At 43.1% G+C, this 26722-nt stretch overlaps 9 protein-coding genes across 9 annotated transcripts; 3 read left to right on the top strand and 6 right to left on the bottom strand.

Annotated features, from left to right (window-relative positions):
- Window positions 1-55: 55 nt before the first annotated feature.
- Window positions 56-2515, bottom strand: BCR41DRAFT_421237 (hypothetical protein). The gene is made up of 2 exons (XM_022030000.1): window positions 1633-2515; window positions 56-1524 (listed from the first exon to the last, which is right to left on the bottom strand). The coding sequence occupies exons 1-2, from the start codon at window positions 2296-2298 to the stop codon at window positions 289-291; spliced, it is 1902 nt and encodes a 633-aa protein (XP_021882685.1). The 5' UTR covers window positions 2299-2515; the 3' UTR covers window positions 56-288.
- A 1713-nt stretch (window positions 2516-4228) lies between these two features.
- BCR41DRAFT_321218 (RNA polymerase II transcription factor B subunit 2) lies at window positions 4229-6337 on the top strand. Its single transcript, XM_022021428.1, has 5 exons — window positions 4229-4471; window positions 4573-4680; window positions 4796-4912; window positions 5026-5735; window positions 5826-6337. Exons 1-5 carry the CDS (start codon window positions 4368-4370, stop codon window positions 6326-6328), a joined length of 1542 nt encoding a protein of 513 aa, XP_021882684.1. The 5' UTR covers window positions 4229-4367; the 3' UTR covers window positions 6329-6337.
- Window positions 6338-6590: 253 nt separating this feature from the next.
- On the bottom strand, window positions 6591-10494 carry BCR41DRAFT_421235 (hypothetical protein; the record flags this gene model as incomplete). The annotated part of the gene is made up of 9 exons (XM_022029999.1): window positions 10223-10494; window positions 9933-10121; window positions 9735-9820; window positions 9553-9642; window positions 8916-9449; window positions 8483-8821; window positions 8275-8369; window positions 7135-8186; window positions 6591-7036 (listed from the first exon to the last, which is right to left on the bottom strand). Exons 1-9 carry the CDS (start codon window positions 10323-10325, stop codon window positions 6591-6593), a joined length of 2934 nt encoding a protein of 977 aa, XP_021882683.1. The 5' UTR covers window positions 10326-10494.
- A 1133-nt stretch (window positions 10495-11627) lies between these two features.
- BCR41DRAFT_36459 (hypothetical protein) lies at window positions 11628-12620 on the top strand. The gene has a single exon (XM_022026047.1). It carries the CDS (start codon window positions 11771-11773, stop codon window positions 12524-12526), a length of 756 nt encoding a protein of 251 aa, XP_021882682.1. The 5' UTR covers window positions 11628-11770; the 3' UTR covers window positions 12527-12620.
- A 541-nt stretch (window positions 12621-13161) lies between these two features.
- Window positions 13162-13629, bottom strand: BCR41DRAFT_395154 (hypothetical protein; the record flags this gene model as incomplete). Its single annotated transcript, XM_022028705.1, has 1 exon — window positions 13162-13629. The coding sequence occupies one exon, from the start codon at window positions 13627-13629 to the stop codon at window positions 13162-13164; it is 468 nt and encodes a 155-aa protein (XP_021882681.1).
- A 2463-nt stretch (window positions 13630-16092) lies between these two features.
- BCR41DRAFT_303880 (peptidase S8/S53 domain-containing protein) lies at window positions 16093-18657 on the bottom strand (the record flags this gene model as incomplete). The annotated part of the gene is made up of 2 exons (XM_022020736.1): window positions 16093-17898; window positions 17995-18657. 2 exons carry the CDS (start codon window positions 18655-18657, stop codon window positions 16093-16095), a joined length of 2469 nt encoding a protein of 822 aa, XP_021882680.1.
- Window positions 18658-20681: 2024 nt separating this feature from the next.
- Window positions 20682-23182, top strand: BCR41DRAFT_404628 (hypothetical protein; the record flags this gene model as incomplete). The annotated part of the gene is made up of 4 exons (XM_022029371.1): window positions 20682-20776; window positions 20993-21437; window positions 21547-21617; window positions 21695-23182. The coding sequence occupies exons 1-4, from the start codon at window positions 20711-20713 to the stop codon at window positions 23180-23182; spliced, it is 2070 nt and encodes a 689-aa protein (XP_021882679.1). The 5' UTR covers window positions 20682-20710.
- A 191-nt stretch (window positions 23183-23373) lies between these two features.
- BCR41DRAFT_395151 (hypothetical protein) lies at window positions 23374-25146 on the bottom strand (the record flags this gene model as incomplete). Its single annotated transcript, XM_022028704.1, has 1 exon — window positions 23374-25146. One exon carries the CDS (start codon window positions 25144-25146, stop codon window positions 23374-23376), a length of 1773 nt encoding a protein of 590 aa, XP_021882678.1.
- A 68-nt stretch (window positions 25147-25214) lies between these two features.
- BCR41DRAFT_36427 (hypothetical protein) lies at window positions 25215-26126 on the bottom strand. The gene is made up of 2 exons (XM_022026018.1): window positions 26116-26126; window positions 25215-25990 (listed from the first exon to the last, which is right to left on the bottom strand). The coding sequence occupies exon 2, from the start codon at window positions 25773-25775 to the stop codon at window positions 25272-25274; it is 504 nt and encodes a 167-aa protein (XP_021882677.1). The 5' UTR covers window positions 25776-25990; window positions 26116-26126; the 3' UTR covers window positions 25215-25271.
- Window positions 26127-26722: the final 596 nt, after the last annotated feature.

The raw sequence follows: 26722 nt of genomic DNA, 5'->3' as shown, positions 1-26722 counted from the left end.
ACAAAGAATCTATTTAAATCAAACAAACAGCGGTGATAGTAAATAAAAATATATCCTTGAAGTTTATTATGGTAGAGTTGCTTATAAGAAGTGTATGAAGTAAATAGTGATGGCTAAAAAGACGAAATAATAATGAAATAATAATGATAGTAGTAATGATGATAGTATATTGAAAATGGGGACGTCATTCTGCGGTTGCATGGGGTGATCGTATATGTTATTGCTGTCCATGCGGTGATGGAATGAATACATTGATTATATCGGTTCTGCTATTGAGGGGCCTAGGTGCTACTGAGTATAATGCGATGTGTTGCTTTTAACTGGTCGTGGTGACAAGTTAGGTGGGGGTGGAAATGGTGCCTGTGATTCAGTATTGTCATTGCCTTGGGCATTCACAGGAGATGCGCTCGGTGTCGCCGTATGCGATGTGATGCCAGGCGTGAATGTGGCGGCAGACAGGTTAAAGACATTCTGCGGGACATAAGATTGATTGGAAACATAGGGTGCTGGTGGTGGGATAGGAGTGACAGAGCTATATGTAGGGGCATTGAAGTCGTGAGGTGATCCTGAGACAGAACCATTGAGCGTTCCAACATTCTGTGAAAGTCCAGATGGTGCAATGGAGTATGCTTGGTAAACATCGCCATTCGGGGTGGTTTGAGTTGGTGTGTAAGGCGTAGTGACGGTTGCTCCAGGAATAACAGTTGGATAAGAAGAATTAGGGATATAAATAACAGGTGTGTTAGATAGCTGTGAGTCAATAGGCGGCAGCAGGACGTTCTTGCTGGAAACAGTATATTGCTGATGATCGTAACTGGGAGACGAGAATACTGGCTGTGGGACTGAGGAAGAGAGCCTGTAGTCTGAAATACCCTGAGGATCGCGCGCAGATGTTTGTCTCAGGCCTAGTATTTGTGGATTCCTTGGCTGCGAATTGTCTAGTTTTTGGTGTGTCTCTGCTGGCTTTTCATTATTACTTGCATTTTGCTGCTCCGAAGCTTCATTGTACCGAACATGGCCCTGTCTACGCTTTAGATAAAAATAAACCAGACCAGACAGTGCAACTACGGAAAGAACTCCGAACGTGCCTCCAAGAATAGCCCCCAAATTGCTTCCTGATGACTTGGTGACTGGAGGAGGCGCGTCTGAGGGGATAGAACCTGGAGAGGACGAGCTACTGCTAGGATTGGTATCTTTCCGATAGTATGCTGGAGCAGTGTAAGTATTGACCCATTTGCGTTGGGCCAAGTCAAAGACTACGGGAGGGCCATCAAGTGTCTTGACGCCATCGGTTCCGCCCCACGCCAGGAATTGGTCTCCTATGATGATGCATGCCATATATAGCCTAACATCTCCATCTGGACCTCGGGTCCATCTACCAGTGGGAACATCCAGTGTGTAAAAAGTGTTTGTATAATTTGCAGGCGGAGCTATCCTTCCACCATAGACAACAATTGTATTTCCGTCTTCACTTGAGGCCATACAAAAGTCGGACCGTGCTACTGGTGGTTCACCCACAGTTGGCTAAAAAAGAAAAAAGTGAAATATGCTTTAGTGCCCAAAAAGAAAAAAAAAAAAAAAAAAAAAAAGAAAGAAAGAAAAAAAGAAAAACAAACGCGTTATTAGACCTACAAAGGTTCTCCAGGTATTTGTACCGATAGAATATTCAGTAACTTGCGTCGCCAGAGGATCGATAACGATACTTGCGTTGATCCCTCCAAAATACATGATAGATTTCCTCAGTGGATTGTAGACGGCGCCTGAGAACAGTCTTGACTTGAAGATATCTGCGGGCATAGGAGTGAGCGATATGGTCGAAGTGTTTGGATTAAAGATATCCAAGTTCTGAAAGGCAGCTATGTAGACGAGCCAATTTATCGGATCAATCACTGGCCTTATGCCATAGCGATAGTCCTGGTCAGGAGTCAGTGACAAGGGAGCGGCGCCCCAAGAATTGGTTTGGATATCATATTTTGGCATGATGATACTGCTGTTCTCGCCCCGGACGAACATGATAAGTGTTTTGTTATCAGGTGTAGCCACAGCATTGAAGAGATAAGTTGTGTGGCCAGGCTTCAACTCAGTCCAGGGAGGAGAAGTAACAGGCCAGCTTGTAGCGAGGTCGAGAGCGTAGTGCTGGTTAATAATGTCGGAACCGGTTCTACCGCCCTGAATATAAAGTTTTGATCCGGCACGTGCAAATGCACATTCCTGTGCAGGCCTGGGTTTGATACTCTGAGCGTATGCTGTGACAAGGAGTGAAAAGAGTAATGCGAGGGTGATGAACATGGAAGTCATGATGAATTTAATGGCCTTGGCCAAGAGGAATACGTAATTGTTGCCTCAGAAGGGGGAGAAACGAAGAAAAAGAGAGAAAGTGAGAAAAGAGTGCTGAGTTATAGAAGATGCAGAATTTGCCGAGTGATGCGATGTTGAGCGGTAAAAGTGTATATGCCTTTATAAGGCAAAAAGACATTGGTATCAATACAGAGCAGAGATCCCGTGGGTTTGGCGGAGGGAAGGAAGGAGCAGGCGCAGCGTATGCATTGTATGCACTGGCATTAGGGGTAAAGGATTGGTTTATTATCATGGGAGGTCTCCTGAATCTGTCTCATCCAACGGACATTTATCTTTATCCTTGAGCACCATACATGTACTCTTCTTATTTTCCTCTGAAAACATCTTATATATTATATAATACTCTCTGGTTTTTGGAAATTGCGAGCTCCACGGTAGCCTTCCAACAACCTGCTTTCCTTTTTATTTTGGCACTTTTGAAAGAACGCTAAATCTTCTGTCGTATTTCACTTGTCCTCTGCTGATCATTGCTCTGTTAGTGTTTTGGCTCACAAATTTAGGTGCAAAGCCCCTTCCCTCGATTGTTGATCGCGAATTTTTTTTGTTTTGTTTATTCGAGTACGTGACTAGATGCTCTCCAAGAAACTAACAACTTTATAGTCATGACTGCTACGCAAACCGTCCCGAAAAAACAGGCTGGAATCCAACGCAAATGGTTTTTACCTTGGTTTAGAATGAACGTCCTAGGACGATCAGTGCTATTACAACGTGGTGTCAGATGAGACGATGTATCCTGGAATCGCTAAATATTACACAAACTTCAAGATTTTATTTTGGTGTTAAAGGAAGCTGTGGGTATAAGAACTGAGCGTACGTAGGGCTGACCTTAGACACACTTTACTATTGATGCTTTGAGCCGAATCCTCACTCTACATCGCCACATGATGTGCCGAGAGTGAATTTGGTGTACGGCGGACATCCGAGTCTGAAAAGGTATCCAAAATACAAAAGATCGCGTTGCATCCAAAGTTACAGCAGCGTCTAAAGCTATTTAGAAGGTAAGGTACTGTTCCAGAAGCATGGTTAAAAAGATAAGACATAAATACACAACAAGAAGAAAATAGGTGTGAGTACAAGAACATTTTATTTTTACATTTGACTAAATTAACCCATGAACCCCAAGATGACCCATTTTGTTGGTTAAATTTGGCTTTCTAAACAAGAGAACACCTTGCACTCGACCCTTGCAATAGATCCAAGGTTGGGCTTTGTGCACAATGCCAGTGCATGCAGCTAACATCTAAGTCAGATAAAGCAGAACCATCTCGTTTGCTGGATTGGAATTCTGTAGATCAATATTTATGCTACATTTCTATCAAAATACTCTGTTTGTTCTACTGCAGGCTGGTGAGATTAGCCTTCATATTTGTAGGTCTGTTTTTAAAATGCGTGGTTAAATCCTTACGATATTTATTTGTATGATCAAACTTGTCATGGGCTCGGATGTCCGCCTACATCTTTGGGGACAAAGTGCTATGCTGTGGCAGGTATCGACAACTTTATGTTCCCTAAAAGTGTCCTCAAAACAAGCTCGTAAATCCAAATGGCCGCTGCCAATCGTCGTTGTTCGGATTCATAAGGTTCATATGGGACAGACACACTGTTTTAAATACAGTCAGCGTCCCATAGTGATACAGTGACTAGGCAAAATATGATCCGGACAACACACTGCACCCTACCAAGTTCCAATGACTGTTGTGTCTTCCAACTCAGGATGGCATTGGCTAAGTACTGTGGCTGTGATCCATTTTGTGCTTTAAATACACTTTAAAGAAACCTTGCCTTTAAAGTTTAAAAGAAATGATCACATGACCTTCAAATTAAAGTGCAGCGCACACTGAGAGAGAGGGGAATAAACCATTTGTAATTACATGCACATACATCGCATATAACACAGACATAAGAGACATCAACAAGGAACATAAAGGGGCATCTGACCACATCATATTGTTTTATATACCACAGAAATATAATTATATACATAAGCATCAATTTAGAAAACAAAAAAGATGTCAAAATTCCAGACATCGATTCATGAATACCTTGAAACACTTCCTCTACAGACTTTCAACCGCCTCTATCAGAAACCAGCAACATGCCTTGCTATCTTTCGGTATTTCTTCTTTCTTTTTCTCTTCGGCCTTATCCATTATCATCTGTCGGGGACCAAGGGCTCTTGTATCATCTAACGTGGTCATTATTTTGATTGTGAAGGCTGTTGCCACCATTAGGAAAACAGATCATCATGTCAAGTCTATACGTCGATACACCCATTCCAGTTACGGATATGAAGCTTTGGTTTAAAGAGAGCGCAGGACTAATGTAATACCACTATCCAAATTCCAAGATCAATGTTTATAACTGGCCTGATCTGCTCTGCTCTTTGTAGTTCTACTTGCTCAATGCATTCTGTTGATGTTGTATTATACATTACTAGGAAGCAAAAAGAGGCTATGCAGCGGTTAAAGGCCCTCCACATCTTTTCAGAGGAGCGAGGGAACTACGCGATGAACGCGACATTCCTGGAGCAGTTTAGGAATGCATTGACAGGAGGGTAAAGCAGAAATGAGTTTTTATCACTGAGAACTGTTTATTATGAGAAATTTTATGTCCTTGCTCCTAATCATATACAGAGTTTGATGTTTTTTTTTTTTTTTTTTTTTTTAGAGGAAATTCCCAGAGCTTTGGATTAGCGACATCAACACCAGATAAACATCATGTCGACATTGCATTTTTAGACGACTACGCCACCAAACAATGGGAAGCGATTTTACATTTTATGGTCGGCACTACAGAAGGACGTCCACCTTGCAAAGGAGTTCTCAACCTTCTAGGACGAAGCGGACTAATGACGGGCGGATCTGATGTTTCATCACACGCTGATAGCATGGATGCACGGGATTTTGCGAGTCAAATGGCCCGGCAAGATTTCGGTGTCCCTAAAATTACACACAAAGGGTTCCAATTTCTTTTGCAGGACATCAATACACAAGTTTGGGCTTTCTTGCTTCAATATTTGAACATGGCGGAAAGTCTGAACATGGATCTAGTTGAAGTGCTGACTTTCTTTTTCCAATTGGGATCTTTGGAATTGGGGAATGATTACTCCTCTGAGACGTTAACACCAACACAGACTCATTTACTGGAGGACTTGAAGGCATATGGGATTGTATACCAAAGGAAAAGAGGAAGCAGAAGATTTTATCCAACTCGATTGGCAACAACGCTGACCTCAGGAACTCCCGTTATGCTCGGGTCACATACTAATGCTACCAAGTTGGCTGCAGCCGCAGCGGTCAGGAAAGGAGAGGAGGAGGAAGGAGATGACCATGGATTTATTATCTTGGAAACCAATTACAGGCTTTACGCTTACACCGGTAAGTATACAAAAGCGATTTATCCAGCTATTTTAAAGCAATTCAGACCCAAAGATTATTAATTGCAGGGAGTTTTGTTACTTCCTATAGATTCACCCCTACAGATTGCAGTGTTAAACCTCTTTGTACATCTTCGGGATCGATTCCCCAACATGGTTACTGGCGTAATCACGCGCGATAGTATCCGACGTGCGCTTACTAAAGGAATTACAGCAGAGCAAATCATCACCTATCTCACAGCACATGCGCATGCGCAGATGCGGAAGCATACACCTGTCTTGCCACTTACTGTGGTGGATCAGATTCGCTTATGGGAGATTGAGAAGAACCGTCTCCGACCAGTTCAGTCATGGTTATATTCTGATTTCGGCCGACAGCAAGACTTTGAAAGCACATTAGAGTATGCAAGCGAGCTGGGTGTAGTACTATGGTCGAACCAGAAGAGAAGATTGATTTGTATAACGACAGAGGGTCACCAAGCCGTCGGTAGTTATGTCCGCAAGCTTATTATCCGGCAAAAAGAGCAGGCGCAACAGGCTCAACAGGCTCGACAACAACACCAGCAACAACATGTTCCGTCCATTGCCTCATAACATTTTGAGCTTTTTTCTTTTTTTCTTTTTTTTTTTTTTTTGTGCTCTTTTCATAAAACAAAATAAATTTTTTGGCCAACAGCCAATATAACATCTTCAAGCAAGGAAATTGAACAGAGCCATAGCACAATATAAAATGACCCAATTGACATACAATCTTATGAAAATCGGTGTTCTTATGTATCGAAATGGGCATAGTGGAGGTATCAACTGGTATAAACATAATCATTCATATTACAGTGATAAGCTGTTTCTATTGCTATTATAATATGTCTTTTTTCCATGATAACCATTTTGGATCCAATGTGGCTCGGCTGTTGTATTGCTTATTATTTCCTAAAAATAGCGATCGTCGTCTCGATGATGGTACTCTTCCGTTTTGATCGCTCTCATCGACACTTCGACATCTCTCTCTTAGTGATCCTTGATTTTGCTGTTGTAGCAGTAGCAGATTTTGTTGCTTCTGCTGGCGAGCCTGTTCACGGCGCGACAAAGTAGGCCCTAAAACAGTTAAAGGGGCGATACTTGGTCGGCCATGTGCACATTGAAATGGAAAGACACACTGGGAAAGGTTTTTGATAACTTGTTGACATTGAATAATTGTGAGCTCGTCGTTAAACATAATTGCGCTTCTGCAAGCCTTTGAGTTAACAATATCTAAGATCCCTCGAGGACATCTTCTGATGCATTGCAGCCAAGCGGTTGTATCTATAACGCACATGAAAAACAAAAAAATAAAAATAAAAATGAAAGTAAAACCAAAGCACATTTTAAAGCAGCAACCAAGTAAAAGAAGTCTATTTTACCATCAGACACAGAGTCAGCTTGCAAACGACCTTGTGCGATACTATATTGATGCTCTTCTGCCCAGCCAATGCAGTCCTTGATAAGATCTTGCGTTAAAGTTGTATCCACAACGCATCGATCTGCAACGACCCGAGGCAATACCGTCACATAGCCGGGGTTATGGTCATATTTCGCAACATGATAGGGATCGATCGTATCCCTACTCATCTCGGCTTGTTGATGCTGATGCCTCTGTTGCCATTGTGCCAAAGCCTCATCATTGTTTCCAGGGTCGCCATTGAGTCCTTCTTGAGTATCCTGGAAATGATGGGAAATCAGGGCGGCTTCACCCTGACCTTGCTCCATGCCGGGCTCTTGTCTTCCCATGTTCAGCATAGGGCTCTGGGAATTGGTCATACTTGGAAGTGAAGCGCTTTTGCCAAGAGCTATTCCCCAACGGTAGAGCCAATCCTTGTACCTGTCTGCCAACCTCCACTCTCTTCTACTCAGTGTAATTGGAAGAGGTGGGATCAAGGGCATGCTATCTAGGCGATGAATTGAAGCCTCGGAATCAGTCTGCTTATTGATCGGATATTCAAGGCTTGGGGTGAACGTCAGACTCGAGCAGACACACATCTCCTTCATCAGTCGCTCCACACGCACACGTTCATCTGCTGCATGCTGGTCAACCACTACCAGGCTCTTCGCCCTATTATTTTTATCAAATTCTGGTTTTGTGGCCGGATCAGGGACATCCATTGTACACAAAATAAATTTTCGATCCAACTGAGCAACAACCTGCGCTTGTTGTAAACAGCTCTTGGAGAGCTGAAGGCTTTTGATCTCAGGACGGCTCGATTGATCCGTGTGAGTGCTAAAATACCTACTCATGCTCTTTTTAGTATCTCCTTGACCGACATTGAGTTTTAGCGTTTGTAATGATGGGATATGACTAGGAGGCGTGGAAAACACCGGATTAGCCCATTTGCGAAGTGCATCCTGCGCCCATATCCCAGAAGTCCTTGTGTTGTTTGATCTCGACTGTGGACCTGTTACATGAGGGAGTGAGATCCTGTAAAAAGTGGAGGCCAGATTTGCTGTAAGTGTAAGAGCATATCAAGAGACGGCTGTATCTCATTCTAAATATCTTCAGCACATACCTAGTAGAACAGGGTCTTTTGCTCATAGGCTCAGGCAACATTATGCTGCTGCCGCTTCGTCTACTATATTCCATTTCGCTCATCTCAAAGTCATCCTAGAAATATAAAAATGAATGAAAAAAATAAATAGATAAATATAATTAAGACGGGAAAATACACAATTGAATATCAGTGAATACATATCATCTGCAATTTCCTTATATCCTACATTGAGCATGTCAGCTATCCGTTCGGAATCTAGTTCGAATTCAATTTCATCCTCTACATCAATCTCCTGGCTCCTGGCAGTGTCGCTAACCCCTTCAAGGCCTTCTAAAGCAGCCCTTTGGTAAGTCCTGGTAGTCCGGACTGGACGTGACGATTTGGCATGAGAGAAATGCTCTATTGGGGCTAAAGTTTCCCCTACTAAACCCTTTGCGCGCGATTTCCGTTTTCTTGTAGTTGTTTGGCTTCGAAGCGTCGCTGCTGTCGATCTAGATAAGAGATGCTGTCGCTCCAAAAAGCTTATGATGGTGTCTCTAACTAAGTAAAGCACTCTTTCTTCATCCTAGGATATCAAAAGAGGTAAATTGAGTTTTTTATCTTTATCTTAGATGACTCAATATTGCGTGGTTATGAAAAATATATTGTCATATGCATACCTCAAATTCTACCATGCTTTTCGCAGGATCCACACAAATGTCGTATTCACTTGTAGGACAAACCAATGAGAGTACATATACAGGATATCGCTCCCTGGAACGTCTCACATCCGCATCGTGATGTTGGAGACTGTCTTTTGAGAACGATGATTGCTGAAAGAGCTGTGTGACTGTCTTTTGCAGGCTCTCGCATTGAATAGGTCGATTGTTCAGAAAAAAAAACTGAAACAGTCTATTATAATGTCCCACAGTCGAGATATATCCAGTGAAGCTATAAGTTTGGTCTTCGGCATTGGATCGCACAAATGTGAGTGATGAGGATAAAGCCTGACCAAATACAGCCGTGATCCTGTGGAGCCTTGAATCAGCCTTTCGACAGTTTAAAATCTTGTTGCCCCGCATCATGTCCACAACTATAAACGATATCTTTGGGTTGGCTAAGGCTAGTGCTTCGATTGAGCGCTTGACTTTTTCTAGCTCTAAATCCAGTTTGGAGATCGAGGCTTCTGACCAGTATCTCTGTCTGACAGGGAACTGAGTGAAGTCAACAATGATAAAGTTCTAAGTAGCTTGCATCTCGGGTCTGTAGCACTCTTCTAGTGCCTTTAATATCGTATTAAAATACGCTGGTCATTACCTTGTAGAAAAGATCCCTCACAGAAATCGTTGTCCCATGAATATACCGTGGGGATTTGCTGGATGGTCCACAAAACAACTTTTCTCCTCCCTAAAATGATCAACAAGAGAAAGGGAAAAAAATGTTAATGGTGGTGGCTATAATCTGTTGGATCTTGACCGTGATTTAGAAAAGCTTTATACCTTGAATATTGTTGAAAACACTTGATTTTGCTCCCTTGGCCGGGAGACGATGTCCAAAAGTGACATTTCAGCTATGGCAGCAACAGCTAAATACGATTTATTTTATTATTATAATTATTCACAAGACGAGTATAAGAATGCGGAAGAAAAAAAAAAAAAAGGAAGGGTTTTGCATGAGTTGCATCATCGTCTTTATACCTTCTCCACGAAAACCATAGGTCGAAACACATTTGAGATCTTGAAGGCTAGAACACTTGGAGGTAGCGTAACGTGTTCCGATGCGTGCCATATCTGCTGAAGTGATTCCATCCCCATTATCCGAGACTTGAAGGCTGTGACCAGCGATATCGACCTTGACTTCAATCGTCGATGCATTGGCATCAATGCCTTTGATCCAATGATATGTGACAGTAGTATATGGTTTTGATGAGACTCAAAGTAATATGTATTTATTGTATCCAATCTGCATCGTACACTAAATAACGTACTGTTTTGTACAAGCTCCGCAGCACACTGTTCGAGCGAATGCACTACTAAAGAGGCACGTAGTTCGTCTGCAACACCCGAAGCCAGTGTATGAATCGAGGCCATTCCATTGTATGTTTTTCAAATTGTAAGGAATGAGAGAGAGGTGAACAAGGGTGATTTGGTGGCAAAATAATATTATCGTCATGGGATGGCCACGGATCGTGTGCCTTAACGTCAATCCTAAATAGGTTAACTGAATCGTGTGGACTACTCCTTCACTGAACAACTCAATCGGAAAAAAAAAAAAAAAAAAAAAGTTGCATGTCACACACATGCTCCATCGAGTCTTGAGTTGCTTATGTAAACGCCTCCACATCCCACATCCCTCAACAGGCATTTCTTGTTTTGATAAACTGCGCCTGTGGACAAACTTTGTTCCGAATAAAGTTTCATCTGCAGCAATACTCGCAATAATGCACTGACAATAAAACCTTTAATGGCTTTTTAAATTGTCAATTACATATTTCATCTTTGACCCTCTGTAATGCCCCCTTCGGGACACCTGTTGCCTCGTCCTTGGATGGATGCACATGCACAATTTAAAATTCAACCCCATTCCCATGTAAGAATCTATTTATTCACTCTCCTGCTCTTTATTGCATCTCAACATTATGCCATTACGACCGTGTCACGAACAGCAAGCAATGTCTAGCTCATGAATTGATGAATGACTTTTGTCTGATTCGAATCTGAAAAAGATCACGTGTGCTTGATTAATTTGTTCCGCTCATTTCCTTCACTCATTCCTCCATGCATAGTTTGCCTGTCAAGCCAAGTCGCGTCTCCTAGTTTTCTAGCTCCGTGAATAGCTCCAAGGATTCTAGAAGAGCTATAAACCAATAACCAAGGCTTATAGTGCCAAGGAACCTTGAAATAAGATTGCACCAGATATCTTCCTCGGATCCTGTGTATTAAGTTAACTCAACACTTGAAGTTCCGCATATGGTAAAAGTCCTTAGGAAATATTTGAGTAAGCTTTATTTAGAGTTCTTGAAGCGCGTCTCCGCTTCAGTCAAACAAGTATAAATATGATAGATTTGTAACATAGTAAACCTCAGTCTGCAATAAAACTATTCGTGAATCCATTCTAGTTCTCAGCTCATTATCATTCTTGTTATTCATTCACTTACCTTTCCTTGCAAACCCTTTGTCAGTCCTTGACAGACCGCAACAACTGCAACAACTGCAACAACTGCAACAACTACAACGTTCCCAAAAATAATCTTTTCGCTCCTTGAAAAAAGAGATATCCCTACAGCCACAACAACCGCCCCCCGCCTATTGACTGCCTCTGTTCGAGGGCATCAGCTGCCATAATTGCACCCGCATCCACAAACTCTACCAATACGCAGCCTACATCATATTCTCCTCCTCCTGGCTACCCTCCATTTCCTCAGCGGTGCAAGAGATGTTCACTCAACAACACACTGGGCCTGACATGTTTTAAAAACACCCAATGTGTCCCTACTTCCTTACTCTGTGGGGCACCGACACCAACAGTAACAAATATGACCATCTCCTCTAATAATAACAGTAGCACTTCTGACGTAAACTCCTGTATGGACATTACAGATCCCGGATCTACAAAGGATCCTATCAGTTGCCAAGGTCAGCTCTGTTATGTCAGTGACTTCCTCCATTTGCCTGCACCAGGGGTCGGCAAAATCAACCGAAACAGTAGCTCCAACTGTTTAATAGGAGACCACTTCTCGCTCTTTGGGCCATCACTTCCCAGTGGTGATAGCAGTGGCAACACAAACGAATATGGAGATGGGCTCAGATATACCCAATCTTGTGTTGCTCAATTCCCAGGCCTACGAAAATCATCAACGACATGTAAAAAGTGGGAGTATGCTATCCAAGGATCGTGTTTCCTTCACACATGTGGACCCGGCATGGACTGTCAGTCCCCCTATGTTTGTCGGAAAACAAAAGCTGCATCTACTAATCCCATCCTCTACGGCCTATGTATGAACCCACGCTCGCAAGTGGACCCTGGTGATAATGAAGGTAATGTAGATGATGATAGAAACAATGCCCACGCTTGGGGGAAACGAGATGATTTACTCATCGGACTTTTAGTCGGGATCTCTGTTGATACTGGATGTTGGCAATTCAGAAAGAGGCGGCTCCAACAGCTGACTCTTTTGAATGGCGAAACAGATCATCGGACATTGTCCCAAAAGATTACGTTTTGGACAGAAACACGTTGCTTGTTTACCTACTGCTGTTTCTGCTCCAGACGCGTGGTTCTGATGCTATAGCATCGACAGCTGTAGATACACAAGCCACAGCAACAGCGTCAGCAGACATGAGGGGCTTTCAAGACTTGAATGCAATAATACCGGTGTAATCAGAAACTTCAGAGGGCTTTGTGATCACAGATCATCCTTTCCAATCGACTTTAATATTTGCGCGACGATGGCGCTGGGGCGCAAGTCAACGTACAGGTATGGGCCCAAGTTCAAGGATGGGTGTAACAGTGGATGGGGTGTCTGTCATCCGAGAAACTGACCCTCCTCCACTTTACCATCGAGGGTCAGATCTCCCCTCCAACGCTGACAGGAGTCCCGCTATCATGCTTACACCAGTTCCCAGGCCTGAGACTCCAGACCATTCAGGAGAAGTAGAGCGCGCAAATCCAACGATACCAAAATGAGTACCCAAACGATTCAGGAAAAAAAAAAATAATAATAATAAAAAATAAAGACCAAGCAAATGCAATTTACTATTGATCAAAATCACTCTCCCTCAGCTAATGTCCAATGTGTCTAATCTTGGTTTTTGTGTCACTTTGCAGCCATCTCATTGTTTTGAATAGGGTCTGTCTTTTTTATTTTTATTTTTTATTTTTTTGCAATGACTATTGATAAATGCTATTGCTACATTCATTAGACATTTAGTACGCCCTAGCCTCGATCGCGTCCCTTAGCACTGTAAAGTACTTTGAACCATCGCTTCGTGTCCTCAAAGGCATGATACTCCCCCATTTGTCGAAATCAGGTTCTTGGGCGATATCTATGCTTCTCTGTGTGGTAAAGAAAGAGGTATGGTCGAAATTGATGGTCATCTGGATCATAGCGACCTTCACCTCGACCTCAAGGCCTCGATTTTCTTTGAAGAGACCTGTTTGGCGCAATTTCTTCAAGTAATTGAGCAAGTAATTGTTGTAGGCTATCTTTGTCAACCGGATTGGGTGTAGACCCATATCTGTAACGATATTATTGACCTCTTGACCGTCCTCTTTGTTGATAGACAGGACGCACTCGACTTCATAGAAGGCCCCATCTTCTGTGATCTTGTGATTACCGGAGAAGAGGGGATCACCAGTGGTGATGTCAAAGTAATATAAAGTACCCTTGTCCATCTTGACTTTCTTTTTTAAGAGCAGAAAGGTTGAAGAGAAATGTGGGCAGAACAAAGTCAAGGAGGCACGTATGATGTGATTTATAAGAAGTATGTAGAAACAAAATGATTGCGCATTCCTTGAGGAAGAAGAAGAGGGGTGTATCTAGAGAGAAGCAACCAGATGGTTTACAACATTCTTAAAGTGTTCACAAATATTTATACTGTTCTTGACTGACCATACCACCCTACAGGGTATATTTAGTGAGTATGTGGTTACACAGACATTAATGTACATCTCTTCTGGTACACAGAGTAAAAGGGAAGAAGAAAGAAATAAAAATGAGGGGGGGCAGAGGTTTATGGAACATAGTTATAGCCTTGTTCGCCTTTGAGGTTTCCACAAAGATTCGACTCTGGTTTGGAGCATAAAAAGACCCCATTTTGTCCTTCTCTCTTTTCCTCCGTTTAGTTTCCTTTTCTTCCGATATTCCCTTGCGACCTTTTTCTTTTTTTTTTTTTTTTTTTTTTTTCTTTGTTTTTTTTTTTCCACATTTCCTTGCGATCGAAAAGATAAGGAAGAGATCCAAAACAAAAATACTTCCGCACCTGGTTTAAAGTTTAGAAATAGCGATGTGAAAAGGAATGCCATTTCCACACTTTTTTTCTTTTTTTTTTTTTTAAAAAAAAAAAAAAAAAAAAAGACCCTGCATTTGCACGCGTATACACTCCATTTATTTATTTATTTCTGACCTCTTTATTTTCTATTTATTTCATTGGCTTTTTTTTTTTTTTTTTTTTTTTTTTGATCTTTTCACTTCCTTCACTTCTTCGGCCTTTTGTCGCCTCCGCCCTCATTTGTGAGTTCAGTCTTCTCATAACAGGTCTATCTTTATCTGCGTTTGATATCGGCCGCATATTCTAATTGGTTCCTCAAGATCATCACCTAGATCAAAGTAAATCAGATTCAGATGGATAGAAAGATCTATCGACTCCTTGAAAATGTGGAAATGGTTTCTGGTGTGCGACAATGCGAGATTAAGCGAATATTTTCACAACTCGAGAAAAATGGCTAAGAAGAGCTACCACATGCCAAAGAGTTCAAAGTGATGCTGATATGACATTCATCAAAATCGAATTGTGGTACTATTAGGATATGGCGAAGAAACTTTTTTTTTTTACTCAAAAAGAAAAGAAAAGAAAGAAAGGAGTGTAGATTGAGAGGTAGTAAGTAGTCAGGAACAGATTAATGCTTTAATACTGGCCTGAAACATGTAGTACAAGGTTGGGCTTAGCATGAAGTTAATCATGTGACAATGCTACAAAATAGCAGCTAGAGCCCAAAACTTTGGCAATTGATTACCAGCTTTCAAGTTTTGGTGCCAAGAGACCAGCAATGAAGCCAAGGTGCTTCTCAACATTGCCATACTGCTTCCGGAAAGGCCACTTATGGGCGATGGGGCATTGTCTTTTTTGATTATCATTAATTATAGACTCCTTGTTGCATCCTTAGTCAATTCTTCCTTGACGACATCAGGTTCTTGCGGGAATCGCACGCCTGAAAAAGGACCTGCGCGCCTATTGGAATGATGCCTACCTAGCGAATGAGATTGAGAAGTGAGATAGTAAGAGTAATGGGGACAATTAGTGGTGCGCTAGTACTTGAGGTAACTGGTTCCAGCAGTGGAATGTTCGAATATACCTTGAACTTTGGCTTACATTATTTGAAGCTGAAGCCCCGCAGGCTGAGGGAGATGAAGAGGTGAACGTTGGTAAAATTTATATACACCAATATACGTCACTCCGAATATGACCCTTTTAGTTCACCAAATCAAACAATACGAGGAGCCGCAACTCGACACAGGTGCCATATGAGCCATGAAAATCCGCAGAAGCTTTCGTAACTGGCAGGAAAGTAGCCGTCCGCATCCTGATAACATAATATTTATTAGGCACGCAGCTTTGGAATCGGCTCAGTTCAGCTTAATGGGGTCTTCGCTTCAGTATGCATAGTATCTTTAAGAGAGTTACCTGCTCTGACAGCTCTCAGAGAACTACGCCCATCTTTGAATTGTATTCAAAGAAGCGGTTTATATCAATGTGGGCTCCAAGGACACTGAGTATGCTATGCATACTATGTTTTTTTTTTTTTTTTTTTTTTTTTTTTTATTCTTTGAAGTAGCAACTCTTTGAGGTTTGAATACGCGCGGAGCAAATTATGGAAACTTCCTTTGCTGTGAGGCTTGTCCAGCATGTTCTTTATTTTTCTATACTTCATAATAGGTTACAAGTATATCCTTTATTCCAACAACATATGACTGTTGATGATTGCGAATGCATTGAATTCATGTATATTTTCTCTTTATTTGTGTACAATAGATGCAAATATATATACAATGTAGGTGGATACGGTAAAGAAGATACAATAATAAACACATAAATCTATTCACTTCTCTCTCTCTTTTCTCGCCTTCGCGGTTCCCCTTTAGATCTGGACTTTACCAATCTCGAACACTTCATAGTCTTTAGGGTATACGCCCTTAGTCAACTTCCTCTGAGAAGCAACAACAATTCTATAGACACCAGCAGGTAGTTTGACAGGTACCGTTGAGGTCTTGGACTCCATAACCTGGCCTTCCCATATTCTCGACGTAAAGACAAGATTACCTTGATCATCTACCATCTTGTGCCTACCCAAGGGGCCGTAAGCTGTACCAGTCTTTGAGCTAAGGTACCCTCTGAAGACATTCTGGGAGTCATAAATACGGATCTCCCCTGAAGGCGTATGCGAGCCCAGACGAGTCAAGACCACAGGCTTCATGGATGTGAGGTCAAAGAGATAATCGCCTTTTTTCGAGACATCGGTCAGGTTACCAGTCGCGACATCCAAAGCACTCAAGGCCGGGAACCCAAGGCTAGTATCCATGATTGGGACCTGAGAAACATCTCCTTTGAGGCCGATATAAGGAATGCTGATAGGAATACCGTCCTTGGACGTAGGGGTCGCAGTGAGGTAACCAGAGTACAATGGGAATTGAGAGCTCTTCCCGGCAGCAGGCTCGCGGAATCGAATAGTGACGGTTGCAGACCTGCCTGCTGGAATCCTGACCGACGTGGTCGAAAATGTGACGGATGCATAGTCAGCCTCAAGGACTGGCTGTAGCAGAGGGAATGTATTGTTTCCTGGGTACGAGTTGAGGGCATCAGCTGGTACATGCGATAAGGTGTAAGTCTCTGTACCCTTGCCATGGTTGCTAAGAGTAATCTGGACTGTTCTTTGGAGATGGCTTGTGTCCAGAAGGTCTATGTGATCTGGTGTAATGGAGGATGTGGCAGTAAGGGCATTAAATACATTGAGCAGACCAGCACCTTGCTTTGCAGCCGAAGTGTAAGTGTTTGTGATCGGATCCTTGAAGAAAGTAGCTGTGTTCTTGAAGACCTTGCGAACATCATCACCACGTGGTTTGGTTTTCTTTGCTTGGATGTAGAGAGCATGTGCGCCGGCGAAGTAAGGTGCAGCCATAGAGGTACCAGACATGACTTTGTATCCCCCCAATTTGAGAGGGAAAGCCGATAAGATGTTCCCACCAGGAGCCGAAACATCGGGCTTGGATCGTAGATCACCATCCACACCAAGGGAAGAGAAGCTTGATGGTCGACCGCCGCCCTCGACCCAGAAGCTGGCTGGTGTCTTACTCCAAGTGAGCCTGTGTTGAGAGTCTTGTTTGTAAGCGGCGATCAGCTCTGTGCCGGTCTTGTATTCAATGGATGCCATAGGGAACTCCGGGATGCCACCGACGCCTCCCAAGCCAAAAGGGATGGTCTGAATCAGAATGCCAGCTGCACCAGCCTCTTTGGCGATCGTACCGCGGTCACCAGACTTGCAGCGGGCGAGATCTCCGAGGACGAGGACAACCTTCCCCTTGACATTTAAGCCTCCGTATGCGTCCGCGTTGCATCCGTCCGCAAGTGTACCGTTCTGATGGAGCACAGGGACTAAAGTGGCAGAAATAGGGAGGTTGATGGCCTTGCCATAGGCATCTGAAGGCACATAAGAGTATCTACCTCCAGCGTATGTGAAGTAAGCATAAGTACCAACAATGTTATCAAAGGAGCCCACAGAAGTAGAGAGATCACCAAGGCTTGAGTCTGAGACCATCCAGACACCATGTTCTCCATCGTTACCAGCTGCTACAATAATGGCCATCCCTCTAGCAATCAGTTTATCGCCAAGCACAGCTGGTGGATTACTTTTGAAAGCCGATCCTCCGCCTAAGGACATATTGATCAGCTATGATATGACAAAAAAAAAAAAAGGTTTGTTTGTATTTGTTTGTATTTGTTTGTGTCACAAAAATGTATGCAGTCTTTTTTTTTTCCAACTTACATCCATACCGTCGTGGTATGCGCGCTCCATTGCAGCCATGATTAGATCATCTGTGGTACTACCTGTACACCCAAAGACACGATACGCGCCCAAAGTCACCTCAGGTGCCACGCCTACAAATGGCTGTGGAGGCTTAAGGCTGGACTTGATGTTCAGAGCATCCGCTCCGATAATACCTGCAACATGTGTGCCATGGCCTTGGCAGTCCATAGGATTTGGCCCAGGCGTGGGCTCGTTGCCACCATTGTACTCATCCCCTGCAAAATCCCATCCATACGCAATACGGCAGTTCTTCCCAAAGCACCCCTTGGTGGCACCACGGGCTGCGAAGGCTGGGTGGTTGTAATCGATGCCAGAATCGATCACCCCAATTTTGACGCCTCTACCTGTCAACTTCAGCTTACGGTGGACAATATCAACGCCTGTCATAGAGTGGTAGGAGGCTGCTGCTGGGTCCGTAGCATTGATGGCAGAAGGGCGAGGCTTTGGAATTGAGTATAAACGGATCGGCCAGACATTTTTGATAGTGGGGATGACTGCTAAATCGTTGCCATCATGGGCTGAGAGGACAGAAATAGCTACACCATTGAAGATGCCATACTCATTCCTGACCTTATAGGAAACTTGATGATCATCCAAGGATGAGTAGGCGTTAGAGTGCATGACTCCATCCTCATACTCAATGATGAAGCCGCGAGCAACGGTTGTGTCTAATGGTGATGACATAGGATCAAAGCCGTGATATGTCCCAGCAGAGACGAGAGCCGCAGCTGTGAGCACCGAGACAATAGTGTTGAGGGTTTTCATTTTTCCAGGCTAAGTAATATCTGGATTGATGATTGGGTGGCGAAATGTGTGCACTAAAAATAACGGCCTCTCTAATGAGGTCTTCTCTAATGATAAAGGTAAAGGGTAAAGTGATTATAAAGGGGTCAATAGCGGTAATTGAATAGATGACGAAGTTAGGACAAGAATATGAAGATCAGAAACAAGTCGATCGGAGTAGAAAGAAATGATAAGTTGAATGAAAATATGAGAGAAACAAGGTCCTTTTTATATCTGATCTGTGGGTGCGTGCGCGAGTGGCTGTGTAACAAACCAGAACTCCGAATCTAAAAAAAAAAATGCATTCGAAAGACGAGGCGCAAATCATGCTGCATCCAACGGACTACCGAAAATCAGAATTCTAAACGTTAAACATTACATTTTCGAGGCCAGGTACATCAACTTATGGCATTCCATTTATTCTGAGTACTGGTTTCATTTGTTGGGCGTGTTTCATTTCATTAGACACACTACAGGGCTTGGTATTCCCAAGGAAGAAATGATTAGGGCAATAAGCAGCCTATAATTAATGATGACCGAAATGAACAACATCCTGTCATTTATAAGGTCTTTACCATTGACAGTGTGGGTTTTTTTTGTTGTTGCCCTCATGGAACCGTATTTGAATTGGTAGGCTAATAAAGCTCAAATGCAGCTACGTACATCCCAAGCCCCATATAAGCGCCCATGCTCCGCCCAAGCTCATAGTAAGTTTTTGATGTTTTGGATGTACCAGTTATTGTGAGCTTGATAAGTACCATTGTTCCCTTCATGAAGCCCACTGCAATGCTTTCCCCTCAGCCTTTTATCTTACAATGAGAACTACCTTTGAACAGAGCCTCTATTTAATTTCTGCCATTGAAACTCTTGTTGCTGTTATTTCATACCTGCTTTAGAATTCTTATATGGTTCACCGCTAGGTATTTACTTCCTTGCCTTCGTCACGTCTAAATTAACTAAAAGATACCTTTCTCCTTAGTTTATCGCTCATTTTGCCTTCTGCTGATGAAAATACTGCTGAGCTTGGAAGATGATCCTCTCTATACTGAACCTGATGCTTTACTATACCTTTATTCGCTTTAAAAGACGCGATGCAGTCCTGCCTTTCATGAGCGAAAAACATAGGAGTTCTTTTTATTTATTATCCATCTCTATTTTCCGTGGTGCTGGAGAAAGTAAGCGCTAGAGGGGCCGACTTTCTCGATAACTGTGTATTAATTAAGATGCTTGAGACAGCATCAATGGCATTCGAGTTCAGAACCTATTCCAAGTAAGGCAGGCTTTGGCCATGAAATCTACAAACTGGTTTCTAGAAAGTGAGCTAACCAAATAGATATTAGTTCGATTGCAGCGTGTGCAACGAACGCTGTAAGCACGTTTTTAACATCTTAAGCACGAAAACACTTCTTCTAGCGCACCGGGTTAGAACTATCTTTTTTAGCTAGGAACACATTGGGCTGGGGACTTTAGTTGGAGAGATCTGATTTGGCGCAAGGTTCAGATCTTTCTGTACAAATGTGCGTGCAAATGTCCACAGATGGTCCACAGGATAATATGTCTATGAAATTTATATACATTGCCACTGAGAGACATTCCAGCACAGAAGCAAGATCTCCAAAAGGTGGCAGTGCGAACTCTAAATTGTTTTCACCAAAAGTGCGAGACGAGTGGCTGCAAAGCTTTGTTTGGAGACAAGAATAGAAATTGAGTTTTGAATGTTAATTACAAATAAAAACTCGTGATATTTGCATTGTACTGAATAAACAAAACATGCGAACTCCAGGGCACTCCATTTTAAATGTCTTGGTGAAGATAATGGCCGCAGAGTCCATGTCTGGCCTCTTCACTGCCACAACCCATCAGAAAGGTTTTCTTTTTTGCTGAATCTTTGATGACAGAGTCAACGCACTTTTCTACCAACGCTTTTTGTTTTGATTTCCGCTGTTTTGGGATTAAGGTACCAAATAAGGAAGCCAATGACGATCGGTCACAGCACTGCCATCTACACTCTTTCATATTAGTACAGCTCGTATTCTACCTTCTTTGATTTTCGCCATCAGTATTCTACAAGGGCTGCTCAGCTACTCACTTACCACTTCTCCTCTTACCTTTATTTATTACGAAAACATTCTTTATATGCCCCTATTCCTATTAAATCTCCATTCTGAAAAAGTCTAAACGCATAATCATGGTTGTTCTATCACTCCGCAACCTGATCCTGTCAGTATCCCTGGCTATGTTCGCTACTCTGACACCATTTTCTAATGCTGCACCTACGCCTCCAATACCTCAAGTGGATGCCTGTGGGGTGCTTGGTTCTAAGAACAGCTCATCAATCACTTACGACGATGTCTCTGCTTGTTATAAAGCCATTCCATATGATCCAGTGGTGGCAAGTGCGACCTTGAAGACACTTCATGCCTTCTTCAATGATTACTATGTCTTCCGTGATTCAGCATTGACCCCAGATCTGAAGGCACCCTTCTCCTGCCCCCCTGTGGACATTGCCAAGGAGTTTGAGCGGATTGGACAGACAAAGTACACTAGTGACTACAGCTTTCACTCAGATGTCTCTAGGGCTATTAATGGACTCTATGATGCCCACGCTAGTTATAACAGTAAGCTCTCAAAAAAAAAAAAAAAAAAAAAAAAAGATAACATTTGTACGAGCTAGGATCAAGACTCTAACTAGAAATTATTTTCTGATGTCAATTTGCACAAAAAAAGTTGACTGTTACACTGCATACGCATTTGGACAACCTTTTGCACTCTATGCCCCTGTGGTTCAAGGGAGACAGGTAAAGAAAAACCGAAGCAGTTTGCATCGTCCTTTCCCCCCCCATTTGCTCACAGTTTCCCTCTCCTTCTCTTCTAGTCCATTCGTATTTACCGAGACTTTACCAGACGTGGCTACGATGACTGTGAGGTGGTCACGATCGATGGTGAGGATGCATTGACGCACCTCATCAAATTTGCCGATACCCTCAACTTCTCCAAAGACCGCGGTGTCCGTTTAAATCAAGCTCTTGCTAGTGAGACCTTTGACGAGAAGAGGGGTGTATTCACCACCTCCTCAGGCCAATATTCCGAACGCCTTGATCTACCTGATAAGGCACGAGTTAATTACGAACTCAAGTGCACTAACAATCCTACTTCGATTCGTCTAAGTGAAGAGTGGAGAGTCTTTGCTCTGAATGAGGCTCAGTTTACAGACGTAAAAAGCTATGTTACCAGCGTCTGTTTGCCCCTTACTCAGAGACACCAGGACCTCCCTTCAACAAAACATCTTCAGAGACGTGAACTCGAGACTGTGCGCGAACATGAGGTCCGTAAGAGACAATTATATCCAGTTCCCAAGAAGAGTATATTCCTCGATGCTGTCCCCTCTGCTCCTTCAGAAGATCCTACAGGAGGAGATACCGATCTGCCTACGGCTCAACAATTGGTGGCTGGTAATGGCACAGTATTCTACCAACTCCAGAGCCAGCCCGATGTCGGCGTCATCGTCGTCCACACACATGGAGTTGAAAGCGAAGGAGAGTTGCAAGTGGCTGCTGATGGCTTGGCGGCGTTTCACGCTCGCAATATCACGAAGATTCTATTTGATTTCCAGGGCAACGGTGGCGGTTCTGTAAACTTTGCTTCATTCCTTGTTCAGTTAATCTTCCCTAACCGGGGCGACCTTGACAAGTCTCTCCGGTCAGATTTGAGGATCACCCCCTCGATTCAAGATTTAAGCGCCGCTGTCTTCAACGCCTCAGAAGGACATCTCTATAATGCTGGCATCTACCTTGGCCTTACGACTCAAGCTCCTTACCAGAACAACGATCTCTTCCTTCACCCGGTAACTTTGACACGCAATGGACGCCCGGCTCTTTATTCGAACTCCACCACCTTAGATCCCGTAACTCTAGGTGGGGGCGACATGGCAGGCTATCCTTGGACTAATAACCCTGCTAACGTTCGATTTTTGACCGATGGTCGCTGCGGGTCTGCTTGTGCACTCTCAGCCCATTCATTGCACAAGCTCTACAACGTTACTTCGTATGGCGTTGGTGGTGTAAGTGGTGAGGGTCTGTCTATGTTCTCGTTCGCTGGAGGCGCAGTCAGCTCCTTGAACGATGTCAATAAGGTTTATGCGTTCGGCAAGGTGACTAGTCCTCTTGAGCCTTTGCCATATAAAGGCGATGTCAACTTGCCTATTTTGGAGGTATATGCCAATGGCAGCGACATCCCTCTCGAGTATGATGCTGACCAGCACCCTGTCAATTACCGCCTCGCATTTGACCCCGTCAATGCTAGAAAGCGTAATGTCATGTGGGCACAGGTTACTGCTCATGCCTGGGGTCAAAAGAGTGCCTAAAACTAGCCTGCTTGGCAACAATTTAATGTAGCGCAGAGTCATTGCAACTTTGTATGTATTTAGTTACAATGTTTATATTCCCATTCAGCATTCCTCGTAGAGTAAATACCTTTCCTCATCCTTGTAGATTATATAAATATACTTTATTAAATAAGAAAAGAAAAGAAAAAGAAAAAGAAAAAATAACTGAATTAGCAAATTTCTACCCAGGGTCGTTGTTTTCTCAACCAGCTAATATGTTCGAACTCTTCCTCCGGCCTTCGGGCCCAAGCCTTATTCCTATCCACAAATGGAACCCTGTAAACTTCATCCCACTCATCATATTGGTCCTGCTCTTCGGCCATCAGCGCATCTCGTTTCTGTTCCAACAGACCTCTGATCCTTCGTATCCTAGGCCAGTGCTCATTCATCCATTCCACTTCTGCTTGCCTTACAAAGATTTTATGGATACGAAAGATATCCAACTCTTCAAGCTGTTTCAAATCCCTCAGGAGTTCAAGCCCGCCTTCGAGCGAAAAATCTAACCGCAGGGGACCTCGTATACGGCTATTATATAGTTCGCTGTCTTTCATAGAGAGCCATCCAAGCCTCAATTTCCTTAAATCTTTCAGTGCCCCCAGCTGTTCATATACCAGCTCTAGTGGCGTTTGATTTGTCCAAACCCTTTCAAAATGTCGATTATCTGTTATATAGATCTCCAGTTCTTGTAGACCAAGACAGACCCAAAACTTGGTTCTGAAATCACTCAACAACAACCCACCTCGATTGATGTAGTCCCTAGCCTGCGTTGGTGGGTCGACATAAGGGATCCTATGCACCAATCGCCTCAAGCTAGGACATCTCGTGAGAATGTTCAAGAGACCAGGAGCGTGAAATCTCACATCCTGTCCGAATTCAAGATCTTGTAAGGTATTGCACCAAAGATCGAGTATAGTGGCGACAAAAAATGTGCGACATGTAAAATCTCCGCCCAAATGAAAGGTTTTAAGCTTGGTGCTTAATGGATCGATATGGCGGAGCATAGGGTGCAAAACATCCGCCTGTTGGGTGATCTCAAGGCTTTGGAGTCCAACACAGTATCGGGACAGATCCATGAACAGGAACCTCATGTCATAGTCGAACAGCTCCAAGACACAACATTCTTGTAAGTTAGGGCAGCGTCTCAGGAGGCCACTGAAGACATTATTAGTATATCTATGTCCACGAATGGAAATGACAAGCCTTCGAAGCTGCTCATAGGGATATTCTTGTCCACCATTCTGACTATAGCTGCTCCAAAATATCGCATTCGCTCGAAAATCCAAAGCCTCGAGTCTTTTTGGTAGGCTCCAAAATAGCATTTGCACGGTTGAAAGTGGTATTTGTATCGAAGTAAGAGTAAGGAACCTGATGTTCAAGCAATGATTGTTCAGCGTGGACAGAAGGCGCTTATAAAAAAAGTAACTCCGTGCTGTAGAGAGACTTTGAAAAGAAAAGGACTGAAGGTTCGGATTCTGTGCAATTAAGGTCGCGTATTTGTGGAGCTCCTCGGAGATATTGTCCGAATCTCCAGAGCCATCAATAGGAACACTGGCATCGCCAGAATCATATTCACACACAGGCGCATTGAAGGTTCTGCAGTGAAGTCGTTTCAAGTGAACGCATTTGGACCCCTCCCTAGTAAGTAAAGTAGCGAGCTCGAAACTTTGAAGACTCAAGACTTGAAATCGATGCTCGTTTTCTAGAATAGTGTTTCTTAAATACTGTAGATATGAGGTATTGGGTTGAATTAATCCTGTAGATTGTTCATTCTCTTGCTCCTGCCTTGGTTCCTTGAATTCACTCCACAGCGAATGTTTGAAGGCCTGGCGCCATTGCCAGCAGACGCGCGAGCAGGCCGCAAGCTCTGTTGTTAGCAGGTACGAGGCAATCACTTCAATCACTTCTGGTGGAAAATATTCGACGGGATCAAACATGGAAACCATGGAATTTCAAAAAAAAAAAAAAAAAAAAAGTAAATCAAAATGATGAATGTGAAATGGATTGTAATTATGAATGCAATGTTGGGGGTTTTTTTTATTATTGTTGTGATGGCTTTAGTGGCACTGTTTTACCAGTTTCTAGGCATCGATTGTGGGTCGCGAAACGATGGATTTGTAGGTACAAACAATGAAGAGTGTACTATTGGCAACTGTCCTTGTTGCTGCGGCAGCCATTGTCGTTGTTGCTCTGATGGCATTCCTGTCAGGTAGGTTTGTGGGCTATGGTAATTCAATGATGGACCAAGCAATATCTGATGCTGTTGAATCAGGGCTTGTTGTTCTCTGATAGCCAGCATTAGCTTCTGCTTTTCTCTCTCACGCTCCTCTATTTGCTGCATTGAGAGAGATGTATTATCCATAGTTGAATCCTCATGCTGATTTTCACCCCATTCACGAGACGCGGCTGCCTTAGGAAGAACTTCTTGGGGAGAGCGTTGAACCTGGGATTGACACTGTGGGTTGCGAGCTAGAACATCTCTTTCGTGGCCCTTTTTTCCCACGGTCATTCCTTTGCAGTTATTATTTTTCAGTTTTTTCTGCTTTTGGGACAAGAATATCAAGGCTGCAGCCATGGCTGCGAGGACGATTACTACTGCGCACGACGCTCCAATGATAATGGGTTTTGCTGAGGTAGAAGAGTCTAACCCGGATCCTGACGTCGGGGATCCAGGAGTGGGCTTCCGGTGATTCACCACGGAAGGTGGAGGCGAATAGGCATTGATGTATTTGTGGGTCAATACATCAAATAGCACCAGTGTCCCATTGACTATGCTTACGCCATCGTACCCTATACCAATATATCCATTGATTCAAATCAGAGGATGGTTTTTATTTTTTTTTTCTCTTGTTGATGAGAATATGTCTTTTTGTCATTCATATTGACTGTCTCGAGAAAAAAAGTATTTTTTTTACCTCCCCAACTTATGAATGTATTTCCGACAATAGTACAGGCAGTGCAAAGTCGTAAGGAACCATACTGGGGACCCTTGATCCAAGTCGATGAGGGGATGTCCAGTATCCAAATGTCATCAGCAATAGTATGGGTATCCTCTTGTCCTCCGAATACTACAATTTTTGAGCCATCCTCTGCTATTTATCAAAGGCGCGGGATGATGATGACAATACGTTCAGCTCATTCATTTTTTTGGATTAAAGTACATGATCGATATTTACTTCAAGAGAGCAAGACAAAATGTTCGCCTTACAAACCGCCATGCATGTATTGGTTCGATGACTTGGCCCAGAGTTAGATGTGCTCTAAAAAAAAAAAAAAAAAAAAAAAAGATCGATGGCACATAAATCAGTTCCATGACGTCTCTTTTGTCCTCACATTGCTCTCTTTATTACTCACCAAGGAAGACCATGAACTGTTCGAGGGTACAAACTCTGTGACTATCCCGGGGCTTCCAAGGACATGTTGTTTGCTGTTTGAGTTGCCTCCAAAGTACAGGATGCTTTTTCGCATATTGCTATAGACACCTGCATAATATGATCGGTCGGTCATAATGCCCTGTGGGAT

This window comes from Lobosporangium transversale, assembly GCF_002105155.1.
Source record: "Lobosporangium transversale strain NRRL 3116 chromosome Unknown BCR41scaffold_13, whole genome shotgun sequence".
NCBI lineage: Eukaryota > Fungi > Mortierellomycota > Mortierellomycetes > Mortierellales > Mortierellaceae > Lobosporangium > Lobosporangium transversale.
This window is presented reverse-complemented; position numbering and strand designations above follow the sequence as displayed.